The 25,552-nt window shown below is 43.8% G+C and overlaps 1 protein-coding gene across 10 annotated transcripts in view; it reads left to right on the forward strand.

The window, feature by feature from the left end:
* Positions 1 to 25,552, forward strand: part of LOC121569793 (C-Jun-amino-terminal kinase-interacting protein 3) — a 79,565-nt gene that overhangs the window by 46,903 nt on the left and 7,110 nt on the right. For 5 of the 10 annotated variants that reach the window (XM_041880983.1, XM_041880985.1, XM_041880986.1 and 2 more), the window contains 12 exons: positions 7,680 to 7,831; positions 8,193 to 8,249; positions 8,873 to 9,043; positions 11,389 to 11,548; positions 13,833 to 13,883; positions 16,853 to 16,939; positions 18,766 to 18,930; positions 19,083 to 19,157; positions 19,273 to 19,363; positions 21,501 to 21,692; positions 24,750 to 24,939; positions 25,255 to 25,377. In XM_041880983.1, the coding sequence (XP_041736917.1) occupies positions 7,680 to 7,831; positions 8,193 to 8,249; positions 8,873 to 9,043; positions 11,389 to 11,548; positions 13,833 to 13,883; positions 16,853 to 16,939; positions 18,766 to 18,930; positions 19,083 to 19,157; positions 19,273 to 19,363; positions 21,501 to 21,692; positions 24,750 to 24,939; positions 25,255 to 25,377 (1,514 nt within the window). The remainder of the gene's footprint in view (positions 1 to 7,679; positions 7,832 to 8,192; positions 8,250 to 8,872; positions 9,044 to 11,388; positions 11,549 to 13,832; positions 13,884 to 16,852; positions 16,940 to 18,765; positions 18,931 to 19,082; positions 19,158 to 19,272; positions 19,364 to 21,500; positions 21,693 to 24,749; positions 24,940 to 25,254; positions 25,378 to 25,552) is intronic. The other 5 variants (XM_041880988.1, XM_041880991.1, XM_041880990.1 and 2 more) reach the window with 1 other exon arrangement.

The raw sequence follows: 25,552 nt of genomic DNA on the forward strand, positions 1-25,552 counted from the left end.
CCCATCTGCAAAATATGACTTAGTACTTGGTGGCAAAACCCTTGTTGGCAATCACAGAGGTCAGACGTTTCTTGTAGTTGGCCACCAGGTTTGCACACATCTCAGGAGGGATTTTGTCCCACTCCTCTTTGCAGATCTTCTCCAAGTCATTAAGGTTTCGAGCCTGACGTTTGGCAACTCGAACCTTCAGCTCCCTCCACAGATTTTCTATGGGATTAAGGTCTGGAGACTGGCTAGGCCACTCCAGGACCTTTATGTGCTTCTTCTTGAGCCACTCCTTTGTTGCCTTGGCCGTGTGTTTTGGGTCATTGACATGCTGGAATACCCATCCACGACCCATTTTCAATGCCCTGGCTGAGGGAAGGAGGTTCTCACCCAAGATTTGACGGTACATGGCCCCGTCCATCGTCCCTTTGATGCGGTGAAGTTGTCCTGTCCCCTTAGCAGAAAAACACCCCCAAAGCATAATGTTTCCACCTCCATGTTTGACGGTTTGGATGGTGTTCTTGGGGTCATAGGCAGCATTCCTCCTCCTCCAAACACGGCGTGTTGAGTTGATGCCAAAGAGCTTGATTTTGGTCTCATCTGACCACAACACTTTCACCCAGTTCTCCTCTGAATCATTCAGATGTTCATTGGCAAACTTCAGACGGCCCTGTATATGTGCTTTCTTGAGCAGGGGGACCATGCGGGCGCTGCAGGATTTCAGTCCTTCACGGCATAATGTGTTACCAATTGTTTTCTTGGTGACTATGGTCCCAGCTGCCTTGAGATCATTGACAAGATCCTCCCGTGTAGTTCTGGGCTGATTCCTCACCGTTCTCATGATCATTGCAACTCCACGAGGTGAGATCTTGCATGGAACCCCAGGCCGAGGGAGATTGACAGTTATTTTGTGTTTCTTCCATTTGCGAATAATCGCACCAACTGTTGTCACCTTCTCACCAAGCTGCTTGGCGATGGTCTTGTAGCCCATTCCAGCCTTGTGTAGGTCTACAATCTTGTCCCTGACATCCTTGGAGAGCTCTTTGGTCTTGGCCATGGTGGAGAGTTTGGAATCTGATTGATTGATTGCTTCTATGGACAGGTGTCTTTTATACAGGTAACAAGCTAAGATTAGGAGCACTCCCTTTAAGAGTGTGCTCCTAATCTCAGCTCGTTACCTGTATAAAAGACACCTGGGAGCCAGAAATCTTTCTGATTGAGGGGGGGTGAAATACTTATTTACCTCATTAAAATGCTAATCAATTTATAACATTTTTGACATTCATTTTTCAGGATTTTGTTGTTGATATTCTGTCTCTCACTGTTCAAATAAACCTACCATTAAAATTATAGACTGATCATTTCTTTGTCAGTGGGCAAACGTACAAAATCAGCAGGGGATCAAATACTTTTTTCCCTCACTGTATAGCGAATGTGCCCACTCTGGTCTTGGCACATGCGTTCTAGCCTATACCTCACAGATACAGTCCGGGAATAGCCTACTACATGATGAGATTATTATGGACAAAAGAGCGATATTGTTTTTACTTGTCAAACAGCAGCCAAGCATCGATCATCATGTCACCAGAATAAGACCCTAGATATTTATTGGAAAGGAGCATTAAGCTCATCACTGTGGACTTCCACCACTCAGTGGTTCTTAAGTTATTTCATTTGTATCCTATTAATCTGCATGCTTTCCCGAGTCGTAGTGGGAGGGCCACACAACACATCATCGCGTGACTCCAAGTTTACTTCGATATGATGGTTATTATACTGAACAAAAATATAAATGCAACATGCAACAATATCAAAGATTTTACGGAGTTACAGTTCATATAAGGAAATCAGTCAATTGAAATTAATTAATTAGGCCCTAATTTATGGATTTCACATGATTGGTAATACAGATACGCATCTGTTGGTCACAGAAAAAAAAAAGGGGCGTGGGTCAGAATCTGGTGTGACCAACATTTGCCTCATGCAGCGCGAGACATCTCCTTCTCATAGAGTTGATCAGGCTGTTGATTTGTGGCCTGTGGAATGTTGTCCCACTCCTCTTCAATGGCTGTGCGAAGTTGTTGGATATTGACGGGAACTGGAACACGCTGTCCCAAACATGCTAAATGGGTGACACGTCTGATGAGTATGCAGGCCATGGAAGAACTGGGACATTTTCAGCTTCCAGGAATTGTGTACAGATCCTTGCGACATGGGGCCGTGCATTATCATGCTGAAACATGAGGTGATGTCGGCGGATGAATGGCACGACAATGGGCCTCAGGATCTCGTCACGGTATCAGATTGCCATTGATAAAATGCAATTTTGTTTGTTGTCCGTAGCTTATGCCTGCCCATACCATAACACCACCGCCACCAAGCGGCACTCTGTTCACAACGTTGACATCAGCAAACCGCTCGCCCACACGACACTATACATGTGGTCTGTGGTTGTGAGGCCGGTTGGACATACTGCCAAATTCTCTAAAACGATGTTGGCGGCTTATGATAGAGAAATTAACATTAAATTATCTGGCAATAGCTCTGGTAGACATTCCTGCACTTCCTGAACTTGAGACATCTATGGCATTATGTTGTGTGACAAAACTGCAGATTTTAGATTGGCCTTTTATTGTCCCTAGCACAAGGTGCACCTGTTTAATGATCATGCTGTTTAATCAACTTCTTCATATGCCACACCTGTCAGGTGGATGGATTATCTTGGCAAAGGAGAAAATGCTCACTAACAGGGATGTTACAAAATTTTTGCACAAAACTTGAGAGACATAAGCTTTTTATGCGAATGGAACATTTCTGGGATATTTTATTTCAACTCATGAAACATGGGACCAACACATTACATTTTGCGTTTTAGATTTTTGTTCAGTATATATCAATATTTGCGCATAAAGGCGTTTCCACTGCCTTTTTTTGCATAATTCATTTTACAAACAGAAAAAGATCCCACCTTGTCTAGTGTATTTTGTTTTGTCTACATTTGGAATGTTTACTGACAAATGTGCTATTTCCATCAGGGCTGTGGTGACATTATTTATCTGACATGTACTTTACTCGCATAAAAAGGTTGGATGGAAACCTGGTTTCTGTAAGTAACATTTTCTATAATAAAGCAGAAAAATCTAGTAAGAAAAGACTAGTGCAACTGGTAGTGCAAGACATGCAAGTACAACAGTGATTTTTAGTTTTTTTCAAATGTCGAATTACTGTAGTTGGTAGATTTGTTGTAAATGGGTTAATCCTGGGAGAATGCCACTTGCCAAATAACTATTGAGATTCTTGTGCCAGCTTTCTCTGTAGAACTGACCTTTGTAGTTTGACAGAAATGCCTTTGCAGGAGCCCTCAATCCTAATTGAGTTCATATGAAATTCACAACCGCATTTCACATACCTACCTGTTCAACTAAGATTAGCTAGGGCAGGGGTTCCCAAACTTTTTTGGCCCACGACCCCATTTTGATATTTCCCAAAAAAATGGTGACCCCACCATGTAAACAAAGTGATGTAATCAACGGTCAATATTTACTTTTGTAATTGGGGTTATGACAGTCTATTACAAATCAATCTGATAGTACTTTTGACAGTATTTCAATCTGAAGGAAGTATGGTTTGAAGTGACTGAAATGCATCAGAAAGGTATTGGGAAGTTCAGAAGATCATTTTGTATGATCTTGATTGTTCTTTTTCCCCAGTCTGATTTAGTGCCTGGTCTTGTCCACTATGTTCTGATGAGTCCTGCGTGGCTTGTGGGCATTGTAGAGGGAAACAGAAGACACATACAGTGCATTCGGAAAGTATTCAGACCCCTTCACTTTTTCCACATTTTGTTACGTTTAGGGCTGTGGCGGTCATGAAATGTTGTCAGCCAGTGATTGCATGGCAAATAACTGCCGGTCTCACGGTAATTGACTGTAAATTAACATAAACACATTTAGCATCTCCTGTCTTCCACGCATAGCCTACAAGCCACTGATGCAGACCTTTGGAACATCTACATTTTAAAAAGTATAATAAATCCATGTAATATGGATGTGTCTCTCGAGTGGCGCAGTGGTCTAAGGCTGTGCCACTAGAGATCCTGGTTCGAATCCAGGCTCTGTCATAGCCGGCCGCGACCGGGAGACCCATGGGGCGCCGCACAGTTGGCCAAGCGTCGTCTAGGGTAGGGGAGGGAATGGCCGGCAGGGATGTAGCTTAGTTGATAGAGCATGGCGTTTGCAACGCCAGGGTTGTGGGTTCGATTCCCATGGGGGGTATGAAAAAATTAATAATGTATGCACTCACTAACTGTAAGTCGCTCTGGATAAGAGCGTCTGCTAAATGACTAAAAATGTAAATGTAATATAGCCTACACCATCACAATAAATCCATTATTTATTTTAGACAGGTCTAAAAAAACATGAAGAAAATGTAGTCTATTTCAGAAGAACAGAATAGCATACTGCGTTGTCCTTATGTTAGGCCCTGATCTGGCTATGCCATATGGCTGTGGGCTACACTAGTTAATTTAGCAAACAAGATTTGCTTAGAATTCCGTAGCATTATTTATATTATTACTTCAGTTTCTTGGCAATTTCTCGCATGGAATAGCCTTCATTTCTCAGACCAAGAATAGACTGACGAGTTTCAGAAGAAAGTTATTTGTTTCTGGCCATTTTAAGCCTGTAATCGAACCCACAATTGCTGATGCTCCAGATACTCAACTAGTCTCAAGAAGGCCAGTTTTATTGCTTCTTTAATCAGCACAACAGTTTTCAGCTGTGCTAACATAATTGCAAAAGGGTTTTCTAATGATCAATTAGCCTTTTAAAATGATAAACTTGGATTAGCAAACACAACGTGCCATTGGAACACAGGACTGATGGTTGCTGATAATGGGCCTCTGTACGCCTATGTAGATATTCCATAAACAATCAGCAGTTTCCAGATACAATAGCCATTTACAACATTAACAATGTCTACACTGTATTTCTGATCAATTTGATGTTATTTTAATGGACAAAAAAATAGCTTTTCTTTCGAAAACAAGGACATTTCTAAGTGACCCCAAACTTTTGAACGGTAGTGTAGGTATGCCAGTTAGGCTCTACACACATTGTAAAGCGGATTAGTATGCTTCATTTTAAGAAGTTATTTGGCCACTTTAGTTGTGATACAAACCTTATCAAAACATATAAGCCTATGGGCTAGGCTACATGAGGTGTGCGACTATGATTTGCAAAAAAAAGCATGCGCTGTTTGCCTCCAGCTGGGCATCATTCACAAGTGATAGGCTAATATTGTCAACCATCACACTATTCTTGATTTAATATTGTCTTTACATATACTAAATAATATATGTGTGAAATTTGTTTTGATTTAGAATGGACCATTATCATGCACCTGTCTCGAAACAGGGGCAGCGGAAAAAAAATACATGTAATCTATGCACTTAGATAGCGAATGGAGGACGCTTTTTCCGTGGTTCATTTTCATGCCAGCCAGGTAGGCTATACTCCTGTTTTAAAGAGAAACAATGTGCTAAATATTAGGAAGGTTGAGAAATAAATATAGTAGGCCTAGCCTATACAAAGCTGATGGGATCCTCCTCTTTTTAATAGAGGCCATCACTCTGTTTTCTCACGCAGTATGACAAATGTATACACTCACTAACTGTAAGTCGCTCTGGATAAGAGCGTCTGCTAAATGACTAAAATATAAATGCAATTGCATAGCCTATAGAAATGTTGCGCAACGTGAGCTCATGGGCTCTCATTAAGTGTTTGATTCGATTTTCAAATACATTTGCATTGATGTCAGAGTGATTAGAGGGACAATAGAGTGCTGAGTACCAGGCAGTTAGCAAGTTTGGTAGGCTACTAATGACCATTAGCAGCATCAGAGCTTGGAGAAGCCTAATTACTGTGACTAAACGGTCACATGGAATTTGACTGCCATCAACAACCCTAGTTACGTTACAGCCTTATTCTAAAATGGATTCAATAGTTTTTTTCCCTCATCAATCTACACACAATACCCCATAATGACAAAGTAAAAACATGTTTTTACTTTTTTTGCAAATATATAAGTCCGGGCTCTGGAGGGCCACTCAAGGACATTCAGAGACTTGTCCCGAAGCCACTCCTGCGTTGTCTTGGCTGTGTGTTTAGGGTCGTTGTCCTGTTGGAAGGTGAACCTTCACCCCAGTCTGAGGTCCTGAGCACTCTGGAGAAGGTTTTCATCAAGGATCTCTCTGTACTTTGCTCCGTTCATCTTTCCCTCGATCCTGACTAGTCTCCCAGTCCCTGCCGTTGAAAAACATCCCCACAGCATGATGCTGCCACCACCATGCTTCACCGTAGGAATGGTATTGGCCAGGTGATGAGCGGTGCATGGTTTACCAAAGAGTTCAATCTTGGTTTCATCAGACCAGAGAATCTTGTTTCTCATGATCTGAAAGTCCTTTAGGTACCTTTTGGCAAACTCCAAGCGGGCAGTCATGTGCCTTTTACTGAGGAGTGGCTTCTGTCTGGCCACTCTACCATAAAGGCCTGATTGGTGGAGTGCTGCAGAGATGGTTGTGTTTCTGGAAGGTTCTCCCATCTCGACAGAGGAACTCTGGAGCTCTGTCAGAGTGACCACCGAGTTCTTGGTCACCTCCCTGACCAAGGCCCTTCTCCCCCGATTGCTCAGTTTGGTCGGGCGGCCAGCTCTAGGAAGAGTCTTGGTGGTTCCAGACTTCTTCCATTTAAGAATGATGGAGGCCACTGTGTTCTTGGGGACCTTCAATGTTGCAGAAATGTTTTGGTACCCTTCCTCAGATCTGTGCCTCGACACAATCCTGTCTTGGAGCTCTATGGACAATTCCTTCGACCTCATGACTTGGTTTTTGCTCTGACATGCACTGTCAACTGTGGGACCTTATATAGACAGGTGTGCCTTTCCAAATCATGTCCAATCAATTGAATTTACCACAAGTGGACTCCAATCAAGTTTTAGAAACATGTCAAGGATGATCAATGGAAACAGGATGCACCTGACCTCAATTTTGAGTCTCATAGCAAAGGGTCTGAATACTTCTGTAAATTAGGTTTTTCTGTTTTTTATTTGTAATACATTTGCAAAAAAATCTATAACCTGTTTTTGCTTTGTCATTATGGGGTATTGTGTGTAGATTGAGGAAAAAAATCAACTTTAGAATAAGGCTGTAACGTAACAAAATTTGGAAAAAGTGAAGGGGTCTGAATACTTTACGTGTTCCTTAGAGTCTTATCTTTAAGTGATGGGGTCAAAATATTTTGTAGTTTAGACCGTTCAAAATAAGAAAGAAGGAAATAGAAACCGCTTTGTTTATTACAACCACATCTAGTGGCTACCGGAGATTCTCTCGCGACCCCATTTTCAAATCAAGTGACCCCTATTTTGGGAAACGCTGATCTAGGGGCATGTTGAGATAACTATGCCTCTCTGGTTGGCATTGAATAGTTTGCTTTTAGCCTTCTGAAAATGTTGTGAAAAATACAATATCTGATAGCCAGCACAGAACAGTTTGAGGTTGGCTGGCCCGACAGTGTAAAAGGGTATGAATGCAACATATGCCCTTTCTCCTCCCCCCTTCTCTCTTCTTCCCTTCTCCACCTCCCCTCTCTCCTCCCTTCTCGCCTCCTCCCTTCTCTCCTCCTCCTTTTCTCCCTCAGTACTCGTCTCCGATGGTGGATGGGGATGTGACCATGACGCAGCGTCGGCGTTTCACGCGGGTGGAGATGGCCAGGGTACTGATGGAGAGGAACCAGTACAAGGAGAGACTAATGGAACTACAGGAGGCCGTCCGGTGGACAGAGATGATCAGGTGAGGAGAGGGGGGAGGGGAGGAGAGAGGAACCAGTACAAGGAGAGACTGATGGAACGCAGGAGGCCGTTCGGTGGACAGAGATGATCAGGTGAGGAGAGGAGAAGGAGGAGTGGGGGGAGGGAGGAGGGCAGTGAGGGGTGAAGGGGAGAGGAACCATTACAAGGAGAGGCTGATGGAGATGCAGTAGGCCGTCTGGTGGACAGAGATGATCAGGAGAGGCAGGCCTGGCCCTGTCTCCTAGTTTAGCAAGACAATGACCATAGAAGTTCGTAAGACAAACAGATCTGGGACCAGGCTAGGTATATGCTGCTCCCATGCTTTATTCCTGCACAAACATGCCTCTCTCTGTTTCCTTTAGGGCATCCAGGGAGAGTCCTCAGATGCAGGAGAAGAAGAAATCCACCATCTGGCAGTTGTGAGTTGTTATCAGTGCCATGCAGCCTAAAGGTGTCAGCATGTTTCAGTTCGGCTGGCGCCTAATTCGGCTGGAACCGAACAAGTGTGCTCGCATACTCCCTTAAAAGATCTTCGCTTGAAAAACGAGAAAAAAGTGGCAATAGTACTGTTTGTCAATTTTGAGACGACTCAAAATAATCCAAATTAATCTAAGATAACTCAAGAAATCTGTCAATTATTTTGATGTTTTTGCTGAGGAGATCTTAGTCGTGCAATTTTACATCTAACTAAGATGTTTGGTGCAGTATTTCTCAATGAAGAAATGTGCATCAAAATGAGTCGTCTCTCGTTAAATGACAACAAAGACTTTATAGAAGAATCCCTACTGTTGACCAATCACGACTAACGGGCTTAGACTTCGGCTTGCCGAAAAACCCTTACCCGAAGTCCAAAACGATCAAAAACGTCACAAAATGTCATCATAATATATGCACAAACTCTTCCGAACTGTTTCGGCTGAGAATCATGCGGACGCCTTAAGGCTGTGTTCTGTATGCTTTGTAATGTACAGTTAATGAAATCGTTACTAAACTTTCTTACTGTACATCTCTCTCTCTCTCCCTCTCTCTTCTCTCCTTCCAGTTTTGCCCGTCTGTTCAGTTCCTCGGCCAGTCCTCCACCAGTCAAGCGTCCATACTACAGCGTCAACATCCACTACAAGTCCCCATCCCCTGCAGGCTTCCCCCAGAGACGCAGCCACACCATGTGTCAGATCTCTACCTCAAACCGAACCCTGGAGTTCTTCCCAGAAGAGTGAGAGAAAAACACACACCAACCTTTTTTATTTACATTCTTCCCTCACTCTGTCGCCGTCCATACCTTCATCCCTCTATCCCTCCACCCCTCTCCCTCTGATCGTCCTCCATCTCTGTCCCTCCCTCCTTCCCATCACTCTATCCCTCCACCCCTCTCTCCCTCTGATCACCCTCCATCTCTGTCCCTCCCTCCTTCCCATCCCTCTATCCCTCCACCCCTCTCTCCCTCTGATCGCCCTCCATCTCTGTCCCTCCCTCCTCTCATCCCTCTCCTTCCTTCCGACCCTCCCTCCCTCTTATCTCTCCATCCCTCTATCCCTTCCTCCCTCCATCCCTCCCTTGTCCACCCTCTAACATTGTAGAGTTAGTTGTCTATGCATGTGTAGGGGAGAGTTTGGGGTTGCACTGTCTTAAGTGTAATCCTACAGTATGTGTATGTGTGAGATAATGTTTTCCCTCATTTAAACTCAGCAAAAAAAGAAACGTCCTCTCACTGTCAACTGCGTTTATTTTCAGCAAACTTAACATGTAAATATTTGTATGAACATAACAACAATTGAGAGTTCCACAGACATGTGACTAACAGAAATTGAATAATGTGTCCCTGAACAAAGGGGGGGTCAAAATCAAAAGTAACAGTCAGTAACTGGTGTGGCCACCAGCTGCATTAAGTACTGCAGTGCATCTCCTCCTCATGGACTGCACCAGATTTGCCAGTTCTTGCTGTGAGATGTTACCCCACTCTTCCACCAAGGCACCTGCAAGTTCCCAGACATTTCTGGGGGGAATGGCCCTAGCCCTCACCCGCCGATCCAACAGGTCCCAGACGTGCTCAATGTGATTGAGATCCAGGCTCTTCGCTGGCCATGGCAGAACACTGACATTCCTGTCTTGCAGGAAATCACGCACAGAACGAGCATTATGGCTGGTGGCATTGTCATGCTGGAGGGTCATGTCAGGATGAGCCTGCAGGAAGGGTACCACATGAGGGAGGAGGATGTCTTCCCTGTAACGTACAGTGTTGAGATTGCCTGCAATGACAACAAGCTCAGTCCGATGATGCTGTGACACACCGCCCCAGACCATGACGGACCCTTCACCTCCAAATCGATCCCGCTCCAGAGTACAGGCCTCGGTGTAACGCTCATTCCTTCTACGATAAACGCGAATCCGACCATCACCCCTGGTGAGACAAAACCGCGACTCGTCAGTGAAGAGCACTTTTTGCCAGTCCTGTCTGGTCCAGCGACGGTAGGTTTGTGCCCATAGGCGACGTTGTTGCCGGTGATGTCTGGTGAGGACCTGCCTTACAACAGGCCTACAAGCCCTCAGTCCAGCCTCTCAGCCTATTGCGAGCACTGATGGAGGGATTGTGCGTTTCTGGTGTAACTCGGGCATGTTGTTGCCATCCTGTACCTGTCCCACATGTGTGATGTTCGGATGTACCGATCCTGTGCAGGTGTTGTTACACGTGGTCAGCCACTGCAAGGACGATCAGCTGTCCGTCCTGTCTCCCTGTAGCGCTGTCTTAGGCGTCTCACAGTACGGACATTGCAATTTATTGCCCTGGCCACATCTGCAGTCCTCATGCCTCCTTGCAGCATACCTAAGGCACGTTCACGCAGATGAGCAGGGACCCTGGGCATCTTTAATTTGGTGTTTTTCAGAGTCAGTAGAAAGGTATCTTTAGTGTCCTAAGTTTTCATAACTATGACCTTAATTGCCTACCGTCTGTAAGCTGTTAGTGTCTTAACGACCGTTCCACAGGTGCATGTTCATTAATTGTTTATGGTTCATTGAATAAGCATGGGAAAAAGTGTTTAAACCCTTTACAATGAAGATCTGTGAAGTGATTTGGAATTTTACGAATTATCTTTGAAAGACAGGGACCTGAAAAAGGGATGTTTCTTTTTTTGCTGAGTCTAATTTTGAGTGAAATCATGATAAGCAGAAACACTTTCCCTCCCATCATATTTTGAATCAGTTAGTAGAGTTCTTGCATGTGCCATCATGTTAAAGTGCAAAAGGATGTAAGTATGGTTGCTAGTTCATAGTACTGCTTTGTGCATTGTTCTTAGTGATTAGTGCTAAGTGCAGATCACATATTGTGATTGCTTTTTATTTTGCGCTCTACTCCTGTCTATTGGTGTGTTCTTTTGTTTCCATTCATTTTCTCATGGCTGTTGAGCTGGCTATAGCTTAACTGCTTAAAAACACACAATGCTGCTGTAGCTTCTCTCTTTCTTTGCAACAGCCTGCCGCGCTTGCTAACGCTTCGCTTCTCTCTCCGCCTCTCCCTCTCTCTCTACGCCTTTCTTTCTTTCTCTCCTCCCTCTGTTCTAGACTGGCCAGTAATGGTGTTGCGTCTCTCCTCAGCGACTCTGCGCTGTCGGCTCGACGTGAGCAGCGCCGGGAACAGTACCGGCAGGTCCGAGAGCACATGCGCCGCGATGACGGCATTATGCAAGCCTGTGGCTGGAGCGTACCGCCACGCTTCAAACAGGTACCGTCTCTCATCCACCTGTCCGTCTGTACGGCCGTTTGCCCACCAAGCTGAGTGTTTAGCAAGCATTCAGCGTCCAAGTAAAATGCCATCCATGCCATCCCAGCTCTGCAGATTTTGCTGCGAAGAGACAGAATCATTAGATCATTTGTTTTGGGACTGTCCATATGTAGCTTGTTTTTGGTTGCAGATCCAGGAATGGCTGAAGAATTGCAACATTTACCTGGAGCAAACTCTGCAAATAGCACTGCTGGGTGATTTGAAAAGTCATAGTCAATCGATCAATAATTTAATAATACTTTTAGCAAAAATGTTTATCTTAATTTACAATCTGTAGAAACTATGATCAATCAATCAAATGTATTTATAAAGATGTCACAAAGTGCTATACAGAAACCCAGTCTAAAACCTCAAACAGCAAGATTCTGAACTTTTGTGAAACATCACAGCACAGTTGAAAAATATATGGCGAATAGAAATCAAACTGGATGGTCTTCAGAGATAGATGGGAGGGGTTGAGGGTAGCTGAAGGATGGGATTAAAAACAAACAAATAACTATTGTAAAATACATTGTGTCCTTAAAATGTAAATAGTACGTATACAGTGCATTCGGAAAGTATTCAGACCCCTTGACAGCCTTATTCTAAAATGGATAAAATATTTTTTCCCCTCATCAGTCTACACACAATACCCCATAATGACAAAGTGAAAACATATATATTTACTTTTGTGCATTTTTTTTTTTTTAAGAAGAAAAAAACGGAAATACCTTATTTACAGAAGTATTCAGACCCTTTGCTATGAGACTCGAAATTGAGCTCAGGTGCATCCTGTGTCCATTGATCAGGATTGTGTCGAGGCACAGATCTGGGGAAGGGTACCAAAACATTTCTGCAGCATTGAAGGTCCCCAAGAACACAGGCCTCCATCATTCTTAAATGGAAGAAGTTTGGAACCACCAAGACTCTTCCTAGAGCTAGCCGCCCGGCCAAACTGAGCAATCGGGGGAGGAAGGGCCTTGGTCAGGGAGGTGACCAAGAACCCGATGGTCACTCTGACAGAGCTCCAGAGTTCCTCTGTGGAGATGGGAGAACCTTCCAGAAGGACAACCATCTCTGCAGCACTCCACCAATCAGGCCTTTATGGTAGAGTGGCCAGACAGAAGCCACTCCTCAATAAAAGGCACGTGACAGCCCGCTTGGAGTTTGCCAAAAGGCACCTAAAGGACTCTCAGACCATGAGAAACCAGATTCTCTGGTCTGATGAAACCAAGATTGAACTCTTTGGCCTGAATGCCAAGCGTCACGTCTGGAGGAAACCAGGCATCGCTCATCACCTGGCCATTACCATCCCTACGGTGAAGCATGGTGGTGGCAGCATCATGCTGTGGAGATGTTTTTCCGCGGCAGGGACTGGGAGACTAGTCAGGATCGAGGGAAAGATGAACAGAGAAAAGTACAGAGAGATCCTTGATGAAAACCTGCTCCAGAGCGCTCAGGACAACGACCCTAAGCACACAGCCAAGACAATGCAGGAGTGGCTTCGAGACAAGTCTCTGAATGTCCTTTAGTGGCTCAGCCAGAGCCCGGACTTGAACCTGATCGAACATCTCTGGAGAGACCTGAAAATAGCTGTGCAGCAATGCTCCCCATCCAACCTGACAGAGCTTGAGAGGATCCGCAGAGAAGAATGGGAGAAACTCCCCAAATACAGGTGTGCCAAGCTTGTAGCGTCATTCCCAAGAAGAATCGAGGCTGTAATCACTGCCAAAGGTGCTTCAACAAAGTACTGAGTAAAGGGTCTGAATACTTATGTAAATGTGATATTTCAGTTTTTTGTTGTTGTTTTTTTGCCAAAAATTCTAAAAACCTGTTTTTGCTTTGTCATTATGGGGTATTGTGTGTAGATTAATGAAAAAACAAACAATTGAATCAATTTTAGAATAAGGCTGTAACGTAACAGAATGTGGAAAAGGTGAAGGGGTCTGAATACTTTCCGAATGCACTGTAAGCTGGAAGTAGAAGCCTAAGTGTTGTTGTCCATTAGTTTACTCCAATTAGGGGAGGGGTGGTAGGGTTAGGGGGAAATAATAAAGAAAAAAATATATATGGGGGATTGGAAATGATGCAGACAATTACAATGATGGAAGCTACAATCTATCTGCAATATTAAAGCTGATCTACCCCCTAAATATAAACAAATATATATAAATAAATATGCCATCCATGTAGCAGTCAAAATATAGCATATAGGGTGGTCTCTCTAACTCTATTTCTCCCATAGACTGGTGCTCAGCTGGACAGTGCACTGGAAGGCCCGCTGAAGAAACAACAGGTAAGTTACACCCATAGAGTCCCCCCCTAACCTAGCATGAGCCGCTCTTAGTTACCCCAAAGACCCGTCACAAGACACATCAACAGACACCACAGTCTGACACAACACCTACTATTAAAGTCACAGGCTCCTTTTCACCTTATTTATCACCTGATTTACTTAATAAAAGGCACATCTCAATAGGTGGTCCAGGTATCCTCATGACATGGCACAAGTGGGGGGGCTTTCCTATTTTGTTCTCTATTTACATTACATTTACATTTCTATTTTACCTTTATTTTTTAGCAGGAGTCCCATTGAGATTTAGGTCTCTCATACAAGGGAGCCCTGCATATACACAATTTATAAATACAACATAATACAAATACAAAATTACAAAACATACTCAAGAGAAACAATCACATTCCTCAGCATAGAGGTCCACAATCAACAATTTGAACTGCCTGAGCGGCACCAATACATATAGTTGCAGGGAGCTCTGTAGATTGTTCCATATATGGGGTGCAAAGAAACCAAAAGCAGATTTACCCATCTCTGTGGAGACCGAAGGGATCTCAAGAGTTAGCCATCCCTGAGACAGGGTTTGGTCATTCGTACATCTAAAGTTTATTAATGATGTTAGGTATGGTGGAAGTTTATTGTTCCCGCAAGCAAGGGGGGAGGCCGATGACATAAGAGGGCACCATCAGACCAACTTCTTAAATGGCCCACTACATGAAGTTTGCACTTGTATCTAGAAAACACTATTTTGCTCAAAACATATTTTGTTTACCTTAAGTGTGTATATATTACTGTATTAAAACCTGTGATTTTGTTTTTCAACAGGAAAAGTAAAAAAATAGCTGGAGTGCGTCTTTCAGCCCCTAAGCCTTGTCCCAAGACACACATCAACAGACACCACAGTCTGACACAGCTAACTGACTCAATGACCCTGTCCCTCATGCATGTGAACAGACGCCACTTAACCTACTGATACAATATCTACCTAAAACCTAAAAGCTCTGTCACCACAATACACACAACACTTACAGTTGAAGTCGGAAGTTTACATACACTTAGGTTGGAGTCATTAAAACTTGTTTTTCAACCACTCCACAAATGTCTTGTTAACAAACTATAGTTTTGGCAAGTCGTTTAGGACATCTACTTTGTGCATGACAAAAGTAGATTTTCCAACAATGTTTACAGACCTATTATTTCACTTAAAATTCGCTTTATCACAAATCCAGTGGGTCAGAAGTTTACATACACTAAGTTGACTGTGCCTTTAAACAGCATGGAAAATTCCAGAAAATGATGTCATGGTTTTAGAAGCTTCTGATAGGCTATTTGACATCATTTGAGTCAATTGGAGGTGTACCTGTGGATATAGTTCAAGGCCTACCTTCAAACTCAGCGCCTCTTTGCTTGACATCACGGGAAAATCAAAAGAAATCAGCCAAGACCTCAGAAAAAGAATTGTAGACCTCCACAAGTCTGGTTAATCCTTGGGAGCAATTTACAAATGCCTGAAGGTACCACGTTCATCTGTACAAACAATAGTACGCAAGTATAAACACCATGAGACAACGCAGCCATCATACCGCTCAGGAAGGAGACGCATTCTGTCTCATAGAGATGAACGTACTTTGGTGCGAAAAGTGCAAATCAATCCCAGAACAACAGCAAAGGACCTTGTGAAGATGCTGGAGGAAACAGGTACAAAAGTATCTATATCCACAGTAAAATGAGTCCTATATCGACATAACCTGAAAGGCCGCTTAGCAAAGAAGAAGCCACTGCTCCAAAACCGCCATAAAAAAGCCCGACTACGGTTTGCAACTGCACATGGGGACAAAGATCGTACTTTTTGGAGAAATGTCCTCTGCTCTGATGAAACAAAAAATAGAACTGTTTGGCCATAATGACCATCGTTATGTTTGGAGGAAAAAGGGGGTTCTTGCAAGCCGAAGAACACCATCCCAAACGTGACGCACAGGGGTGGCAGCATCATGCTGTGGGGGTGCTTTGCTGCAGGAGGGACTGGTGCACTTCACAAAATAGATGGCATCATGAGGAAGGAAAATGATGTGGATATATTGAAGCAACATCTCAAGACATCAGTCAAGAAGTTAAAGCTTGGTCGCAAATGGGTCTTCCAAATGGACAATGACCCCAAAGTTACTTCCAAAGTTGTGGCAAAATGGCTTAAGGACAACACAGTCAAGGTATTGGACTGGCCATCACAAAGCCCTGACCTCAATCCTATAGAACATTTGTTGGCAGAACTGAAAAAGCGTGTGCGAGCAAGGACGCCTACAAACCTGACTTACTTACACCAGCTCTGTCAGGAGGAATGGGCCAAAATTCACCCAACTTATTGTGGGAAGCTTGTGGAAGGCTACCGGAAACGTTTGACCCAAGTTAAACAATTTAAAGGCAATGCTACCAAACACTAATTGAGTGTATGTAAACTTCTGACCCACTGGGAATGTGATGAAAGAAATAAAAGCTGAAATAAATCATTCTCTCAACTATTATTCTGACATTTCACATTCTTAAAATAAAGTGGTGATCCTAACTGACCTAAGACTGAATTTTTACTAGGATTAAATGTCAGGAATTGTGAAAAACTAAGTTTAAATATATTTGGCTAAAGTGTATCGACTTCAACTGTACCTCTAACCCAACACACATCAACAGATGCCACACAGTCTGACATAAGCTATTGACACAATGCCCCTGTCCCTCAGTCATGTTAACAGACACCCCACAACCTGCTGACACTGTCCCTCTGCTATATCAACCTACCTCCAACCTCAAAGCTCTTCCCCAAGAGACATCAGATATGTCAATAGTGTGGTTATATGGCTATATGAATACAGCAATGTGGGTTTGATTGAATTGAGTGGTAGTGGGAGTGTCTTCTTCTATTGGAGGTCTTGGAACAGTTTTGTGATTGGAGGCTTTGTCTGTCTGTCTTCTCCCAGGCCAATGAGAAGGAGGACAGCCGCATGAAGAATGTCCCTGTTCCTGTCTACTGTCGCCCCCTAGTGGAGAAGGACCCCAACAGGAAGGTAAACAAACAAACAAACAAATATGTACTTGGTTAAAGCCACAATCTGCAATATTTACCGCTGTTCAATCAATCGTCATGTTAATTAATTATATACAGTGTGGAGAACAAGTATTTGATACACTGCCGATTTTGCAGGTTTTCCTACTTACAAAGCATGTAGAGGTCTGTAATTGTTATCATAGGTACACTTCAACTGTGAGAGACTGAATCTAAAACAAAAATCTAGAAAATCACATTGTATGATTTGTAAGTAATTAATTTGCATTTTATTGCATGACATAAGTATTTGATCACCTACCAACCAGTAAGAATTCCGGCTCTCACAGACCTGTTAGTTTTTCTTTAAGAAGCCCTCCTGTTCTCCACTCATTACCTGTATTAACTGCACCTGTTTGAACTCGTTACCTGTATAAAAGACACCTGTCCACACACTCAATCAAACAGACTCCAACCTCTCCACAATGGCCAAGACCAGAGAGCTGTGTAAGGACCTCAGGGATAAAATTGTAGACCTGCACAAGGCTGGCATGGGCTACAGGACAATAGGCAAGCAGCTTGGTGAGAAGGCAACAACTGTTGGCGCAATTATTAGAAAATGGAAGAAGTTCAAGATGACGGTCAATCACCCTCGGTCTGGGGCTCCATGCAAGATCTCACCTCGTGGGGCATCAATGATCATGAGGAAGGTGAGGGATCAGCCCAGAACTACACGGCAGGACCTGGTCAATGACCTGAAGAGAGCTGGGACCACAGTCTCAAAGAAAACCATTAGTAACACACTACGCCGTCATGGATTAAAATCCTGCAGCGCACGCAAGGTCCCCCTGCTCAAGCCAGCGCATGTCCAGGCCCGTCTGAAGTTTGCCAATGACCATCTGGATGATCCAGAGGAGGAATGGGAGAATGTGATGTGGTCTGAAGAGACAAAAATAGAGCTTTTTGGTCAAAACTCCACTCGCCGTGTTTGGAGGAAGAAGAAGGATGAGTACAACCCCAAGAACACCATCCCAACCGTGAAGCATGGAGGTGGAAACATCATTCTTTGGGGATGCTTTTCTGCACAGGGGACAGGACGACTGCACCGTATTGAGGGGAGGATGGATGGGGCCATGTATCGCGAGATCTTGGCCAACAACCTCCTTCCCTCAGTAAGAGCATTGAAGATGGGTCGTGGCTGGGTCTTCCAGCATGACAACGACCCGAAACACATAGCCAGGGCAACTAAGGAGTGGCTCCGTAAGAAGCATCTCAAGGTCCTAGAGTGGCCTAGCCAGTCTCCAGACCTGAACCCAATAGAACATCTTTGGAGGGAGTTGAAAGTCCGTATTGCCTAGCGACAGCCCCGAAACCTGAAGGATCTGGAGAAGGTCTGTATGGAGGAGTGGGCCAAAATCCCTGCTGCAGTGTGTGCAAACCTGGTCAAGACCTACAGGAAACGTATGATCTCTGTAATTGCAAACAAAGGTTTCTGTACCAAATATTAAGTTCTGCTTTTCTGATGTATCAAATACTTATGTCATGTAATAAAATGCAAATTAATTACTTAAAAATCATACAATGTGATTTTCTGGATTTTTGTGTTAGATTCCTTCTCTCACAGTTGAAGTGTACCTATGATAAAAGTTACAGACCTCTACATGCTTTGTAAGTAGGAAAACCTGCAAAATCGGCAGTGTATCAAATACTTGTTCTCCCCACTGTATATACCCATTGATTCTTGAAGAATATTACTTATTAATGCTTCAAGAACTTAGCCCATCATAACCAAAAAGTTGTTTTACTCCAATGTTTGTTAACGATGTGTGTAAACAAACTATTGTGTAGTTGTGGTGTGCGGCGGGCGTGGACCTGACGGGATGGAAGACGTGCACTCAGGAAGTGATGACAGTAAAGGCTGCCCCCGGCAACGGCGTTACAAATCCTCTAGCCATAGAGGAGGGAGAGGGAGGAGACGGCAAGAACAACCACAGCTCACCAGAGAAGAGACAGGTACTGTCTGGATGTCTATCTCTTGATCTATATGGTTTGTTAGTTAATTTAGCTATTTGTTTTAGTTTGAAAACATACTTATTGCCACTTCTTCCGTTTCTCAACCCCACCTCTCCCTCCTTTCTCTGTCCCTCCCCCTTTCCTTCCCCCAGTCTAAGGAGCTCCGTGAAACAGACACTATGAGTAGCAGAGTCTGGATCCTGACCAGTACCCACTCAGCCAGCAAGGTGTTAAATAATACTTTTTTGAATCTAATCATTTCATTGTAAGTTGTAATTCAACTTGTTGCTGCCATTTGTACAATTAGTCAAATAATGAAAAAACATTATTATCATTATCAAGGTGGTCATCATTGATGCCAACCAGCCCGGCTCGTTGGTCGACCAGTTCAACGTCTGCAATGCCCACGTGCTCTGCATCTCCAGCGTGCCAGGTTAGCGTCAAACCATAACACGACCACATAAAGTAGCATTCCCCACCTGGATCAAATCTACCGCAACATGACCATAGTACTCAACTACCATAACACAATTACTGACCACCCAGACCCCACGTTCTCTGCATCTCCAGCGTGCCAGGTTAGCGGTCAAACCGTAACACAAACACATAGTACTCTTCTATTAGACCAAATCTACCGCAACTTGACAACTTAGCACCCCACTACCATAATAACACAACCAGATCTACTACCACAACATGACCACATACAGTAGCACTCACCATCTGCACTAAATCTACTGCAAGTTGACCACTTAGTAATCTACTGACATAATAACATGACTAACGACCACCTATCCTACACCCTATCTATTAACGCAACACAACCATATAGCACTCTCCACCTGAATCAAATCTACTACCATAACATAACCATAGTATTCAGATCAAATCAACATACTATTCGGAATATATTCAGACCCCTTGACTTTTTCCACATTTTCTTACGTTACAGCCTTATTCTAAAAATGATTAAATAGTTTTTTTCCCTCATCAATCTACACACAATACCCCATAATGACAAAGCAAAAACAGGTTTTTATAAATTTTTACACAAGTTTCCAGACCCTTTACTCAGTACTTTGTTGAAGCACCTTTGGCAGCAATTACAGCCTCGAGTCTTCTTGGGTATGACGCTACAAGCTTGGCACTCCTGTATTTGGGGAATTTCTCCCATTCTTCTCTGCAGGTCCTCTCAAGCTCTGTCAGGTTGGATGGGGAGCGTCACTGCACAGCTATTTTCAGGTCTCTACAGATATGTTAGATCGGGTTCGAGTCCGGGCTCTGGCTGGGCCACTCAAGGACATTCAGAGACTTGTGCCGAAGCCACTCCTGCGTTGTCTTGGCTGTGTACTTAGGGTCGTTGTCCTGTTGGAAGGTGAACCTTTCCCCCAGTCTGAAGTCCTGAGCACTCTGGAGCAGGTTTTCATCAAGGATCTCTCTGTACTTTGCTCTGTTCATCTTTCCTTCGAGCCTGACTAGTCTCCCAGTCCCTGACGCTGAAAAACATCCCCATAGCATGATGCTGCCACCACCATGCTTCACCGTAGGGATGGTGCCAGGTTTCCTCCAGACGTGACGCTTGGCATTCGGGCCAAAGAGTTCAATCTTGGTTTCATCAGACCAGAGAATCTTGTTTCTCATGGTCTGAGTTCTTTAGGTGCCTTTTGGCAAACTCCAAGTGGGCTGTCATGTGCCTTTTACTGAGGAGTGGCTTCCGTCTGGCCACTCTACCATAAAGGCCTGATTGGTAGAGTGCTGCAGAGATGGTTGTCCTTCTGGAAGGTTCTCCCATCTCCACAGAGGAACTCTGAAGCTCTGTCATAATGAACATCGGGTTCTTGGTCACCTCTCTGACCAAGGCCCTTCTCACCCGATTGCTCAGTTTGGTCGGGCGGCCAGCTCGAATGATGGGGGCCACTGGGTTCTTGGGAACCTTCAATGCTGCAGAAATATTTTGGTACCCTTCCCCAGATCTGTGCCTCGACACAATCCTGTCTCCGAGGTCTACGGACAATTCCTTCGACCTCATAGCTTGGTTTTTGCTCTGACATGCACTGTCAACTGTGGGACCTTATATAGACAGGTGCGTGCCTTTCTAAATCATGTCCAATCAATTGAATTTACCACAGGTGAACTCCAATCAAGTTGTAGAAACATCTCAAGGATGATCAATGGAAACAGGATGCACCTGAGCTCAATTTCGAGTCTCATAGCAAAGGGTCTGAATACTTATATAAATAAGGTATTTCTTTTTTAAAATTTGTATAAATGTGCAAAAATGTCTAAAAACCTGTTTTCGCTTTGTCATTATCGGGTATTGTGTGTAGATTGATGATATTTCATACATTTTAGAATAAGGCTCTAACGTAACAAAATGTGTAAAAAGGGAAAGGGTGTGAATACTTTCCGAATGCCCTGTAATTCCACATCTACTGAACTAGAATCACGTCTAACGTTTGTGTTTTTGTGTGTGGGTGTGCATGTGTCTCTTTGTGTATGTGTGTGTATTTCTGTGTGTGCGTGCTTGTTTCTGTGTTTGCATATGTGCGTTTCTGTGTGTCTGTCTGCAGCGGCCAGTGAGAGTGACTACCCGGCGGGTGAGATCGTGCTGGACTCTGGGGAGGGTGGTGGTGGTGAGGAGACAGGCGGGGTGGAGGGCATGCTAGCAGGCATCACCCTGGTGGGCTGTGCCACCAACTGTAGCGTGGTCCGCAGCAACTGCTCCTCGCGCACCGACACACCCGTACTAGACCGGGGACAAGGTGAGAACCCCAGATATTTATCTACAGTGCCTTCAGAAAGTATTCATATCCCTGAATTCCAAATGGATTAAATATATGTTTTTTCTCACCCATCTACACACAATAACCCATAATGACAAAGTGAAAACATGTTTTTAGAAATGTTAGCAAATTTATTGAAAATGAAATACAGAAATATCTCATTTACATAAGTATTCACACCCCTGGGTCAATACTTTGTAGAAGATCCTTTAGCAGCAATAAAAGCTGTAAGTCTTTCTGGGTAAGTATCTAAGAGCTTTTATATCTGTTTGGGCTTTTTGCAGTCAATTTGCAGTCTAAAAATTATTCATAATTATGTTCCGGCCCCCTGACCATACACTCAAGAAAAAATCGGCCGGCGGCTGAATCTAGTTGATGATCCCTGCTGTACAGGTTTACTTATTTTTCCTCTGTCAATTAGGTTAGTATTCTGGAGTAACGACAATGTTGTTGATCCATCCTCAGTTTTCTCCTATCATAGCCATTAAACTGTAACTGTTTTAAAGTCACCATTGGCTTCATGGTGAAATCCCTGAGCGGTTTCCTTCCTCTCCGGCAACTGAGTTAGGAAGGACGCCTTTGTAGTGACTGGGTGTATTGTAATTAATAACTTCAACATGCTCAAAGGGATATTCAATGTCTGCTTTTTCTTTTCTTTTTTTATCTACCAATAGGTGCCCTTCTTTGTGAGGCATTGGAAAACCTCCCTGCTCTTTGTGGTTGAATCTGTGTTTGAAATTCAATGCTCGACTGAGGGATCTTACAGATTGTAATTGTATGTGTGGGGTACAGAGATGAGGTAGTCATTAAAAAATCATGTTAAACACTATTATTGCACACAGAGTGAGTCCATGCAACTTATTGTGTGACTTGTTGAGCAAGTTACTCATGAACATATTTAGGCTTGCCTTAACAAAGGGGTGTGAATACTTTCTGAAGGCACTGTACATTACACTGTGTATGTATCATCAAGCTTGCAATGAGAAAATATAGGCTTTAATTGCGGCACAATTCTTCTTCTTCTTCTTCTTGTCTTTCCTCCCTGTGTCGCTGATGTGGCTCCCCCTCTCAATGGGAGGCTGATTTCGGCTGATTTCGGCTGAATCTAGTTGGGGACCTCTGCTATATACAGTGAGGGAAAAAAGTATTGGATCCCCTGCTGATTTTGTACGTTTGCCCACTGACAAAGACATGATCAGTCTATAATTTTGATGGTAGGTTTATTTGAACAGTGAGAGACAGAATAAATAAATAAAAATCCAGAAAAACGCATGTCAAAAATGTTATGAATTGATTTGCATTTTAATAAGGGAAATAAGTATTTGACCCCTCTGCAAAACATGACTTAGTATTTGGTGGCAAAACCCTTGTTGGGAATCACAGAGGTCAGACGTTTCTTGTAGTTGGCCACCAGGTTTGCACACATCTCAGGAGGGATTTTGTTCCACTCCTCTTTGCAGATCTTCTCCAAGTCATTAAGGTTTCGAGGCTGACGTTTGGCAACTCAAACCTTCAGCTCCCTCCACAGATTTTCTATGGGATTAATGTCTGGAGACTGGCTAGGCCACTCCAGGACCTTAATGTGCTTCTTCTTGAGCCACTCCTTTTTTTGCCTTGGCCGTGTGTTTTGGGTCATTGTCATGCTGGAATACCCATCCACAACCCATGTTCAATGCCCTGGCTGAGGGAAGGAGGTTCTCACCCAAGATTTGACGGTACATGGCCCCGTCCATCGTCCCTTTGATGCGGTGAAGTTGTCCCCGTAGCAGAAAAACACCCCAAAGCATAATGTTTCCACCTCCATGTTTGACGGTGGGGATGGTGTTCTTGTGGTCATTCCTCCTCCTCCAAACACGGTGAGTTGAGTTGATACCAAAGAGCTCGATTTTGGTCTCATCTGACCACAACACTTTCACCCAGTTCTCCTCTGAATCATTCAGATGTTCATTGGCAAATTTCAGACGGGCCTGTATATGTGCTTTCTTGAGCAAGGGAACCTTGTGGGCGCTGCAGGATTTCAGTCCTTCACGGCGTAGTGTGTTACCAATTGTTTTCTTGGTGACTATGGTCCCAGCTGCCTTGAGATCATTGACAAGATCCTCCCGTGTAGTTCTGGGCTGATTCCTCACCGTTCTCATGATCATTGCAACTCCACGAGGTGAGATCTTGCATGGAGTCCCAGGCCGAGGGAGATTGACAGTTCTTTTGTGTTTCTTCCATTTGCGAATAATCGCACCAACTGTTGTCACCTTCTCACCAAGCTGCTTGGCGATGGTCTTGTAGCCCATTCCAGTCTTGTGTAGGTCTACAATCTTGTCCCTGACATCCTTGGAGAGCTCTTTGGTGGAGAGTTTGGAATCTGATTGATTGATTGCTTCTGTGGACAGGTGTCTTTTATACAGGTAACAAGCTGAGATTAGGAGCACTCCCCTAATCTCAGCTCGTTACCTGTATAAAAGACACCTGGGAGTCAGAAATCTTTCTGATTGAGAGGGGGTCAAATACTTATTTCCCTCATTAAAATGCAAATCAATTTATAACATTTTTGACATGCGTTTTTCTGGATTGTTTTGTTGTTATTTTGTCTCTCACTGTTCAAATAAACCTACCATTAAAATTATAGACTGATCATTTCTTTGTCAGTGGGCAAACGTACAAAATCAGCAGGGGATCAAATACTTTTTTCCCTCATTGCATGTTGGTTTATATATCCCAGCAAACACACTACCACCACTAAACGTTGTTGATATGTCTCTCCCTGTGTCCCTGTCCTCCCCCACCCCCAGCCCTGGTAGCTCCCCCTCTCAGTGGGAAGCTGCACCCAGCCCAGTCAGTTGAAGAGTTATGAGTATAGTTAATAAGCCTTCACATGTTTTTAAAATTCCGATATGATATCGATAGTAAATAAAACAAATTTCAACTGATATCGATAGGGACTTTCCATATTAGTGCCAATCTCTAGTTAATAGGTATAGTTGGTATAGTTATAGTAGTATATAGGGTATAATGTCTCTCCCTGTGTCCCTGTCGCCTCAGCCCCCATGGCTCCACCACTCAGTGGGAAGCTGCACCCAGCCCAGTCAGCAGAGGAGGCCACAGAGGCTACAGAGGTGGCTGAGCCGGCCGCCAAAGAGACAGACGACACCTTGGGACCTCCAGGGCCCTTCATGGAGCACGTCTTCACAGACCCCCAGCCTCCAGTGGTTGATGCTGGCCAATACGACCGGTAAGACACACGATTTGACCAGATTTTAATTGCTAGTAGTTGTAAAGAGAGGGAATATTGCCAGTACATTTTTGAAAAGTTGTCATTAAAAATGTTCAGTTTTAAAAATGTTACTGAAAGTTTATTTACATGCACGTTAGTTTGATTTGATTTAGATTTAGTCTAACCTCTACTATTTAAATAATTTAGTCATCTCTCAAAATTTCTGCCGAGACAATAAAGCTAACATGCTACAGTAGTTGGATTTGCCACCGTGTGGACCGTGGTAGTCTCTAGTGGACTTCAAGACAAGTCTCTGTTTGTGTCCCCTGTCAGGTGTGCAGGCCAGTCGAAAGAAGAGTCGAACTCCCCACCCCAGGAGACGGAGGATGGAAGCGACGACCCCAAAGCTGACACCAGCGTCGCCCCCACCATGTGGCTGGGAGCACAAAATGGCTGGTGGGTAACTAATCACTAAATGCCTAGCTAGCGGCGGAAATGTAATATTGGACATCATAGTGATGTTGTTTACTGGTTGTTTTCTGGTTTTCTAAAAAGGTGAGAGAAGAAAATCATTTTACAACTCTTGACCACAATGTCACAAAAAACGTCATCATGATTTTTTCGCCAACCA

Source organism: Coregonus clupeaformis, chromosome 7 (genome assembly GCF_020615455.1).
Source record: "Coregonus clupeaformis isolate EN_2021a chromosome 7, ASM2061545v1, whole genome shotgun sequence".
Taxonomy (NCBI): Eukaryota; Metazoa; Chordata; class Actinopteri; order Salmoniformes; family Salmonidae; genus Coregonus; species Coregonus clupeaformis.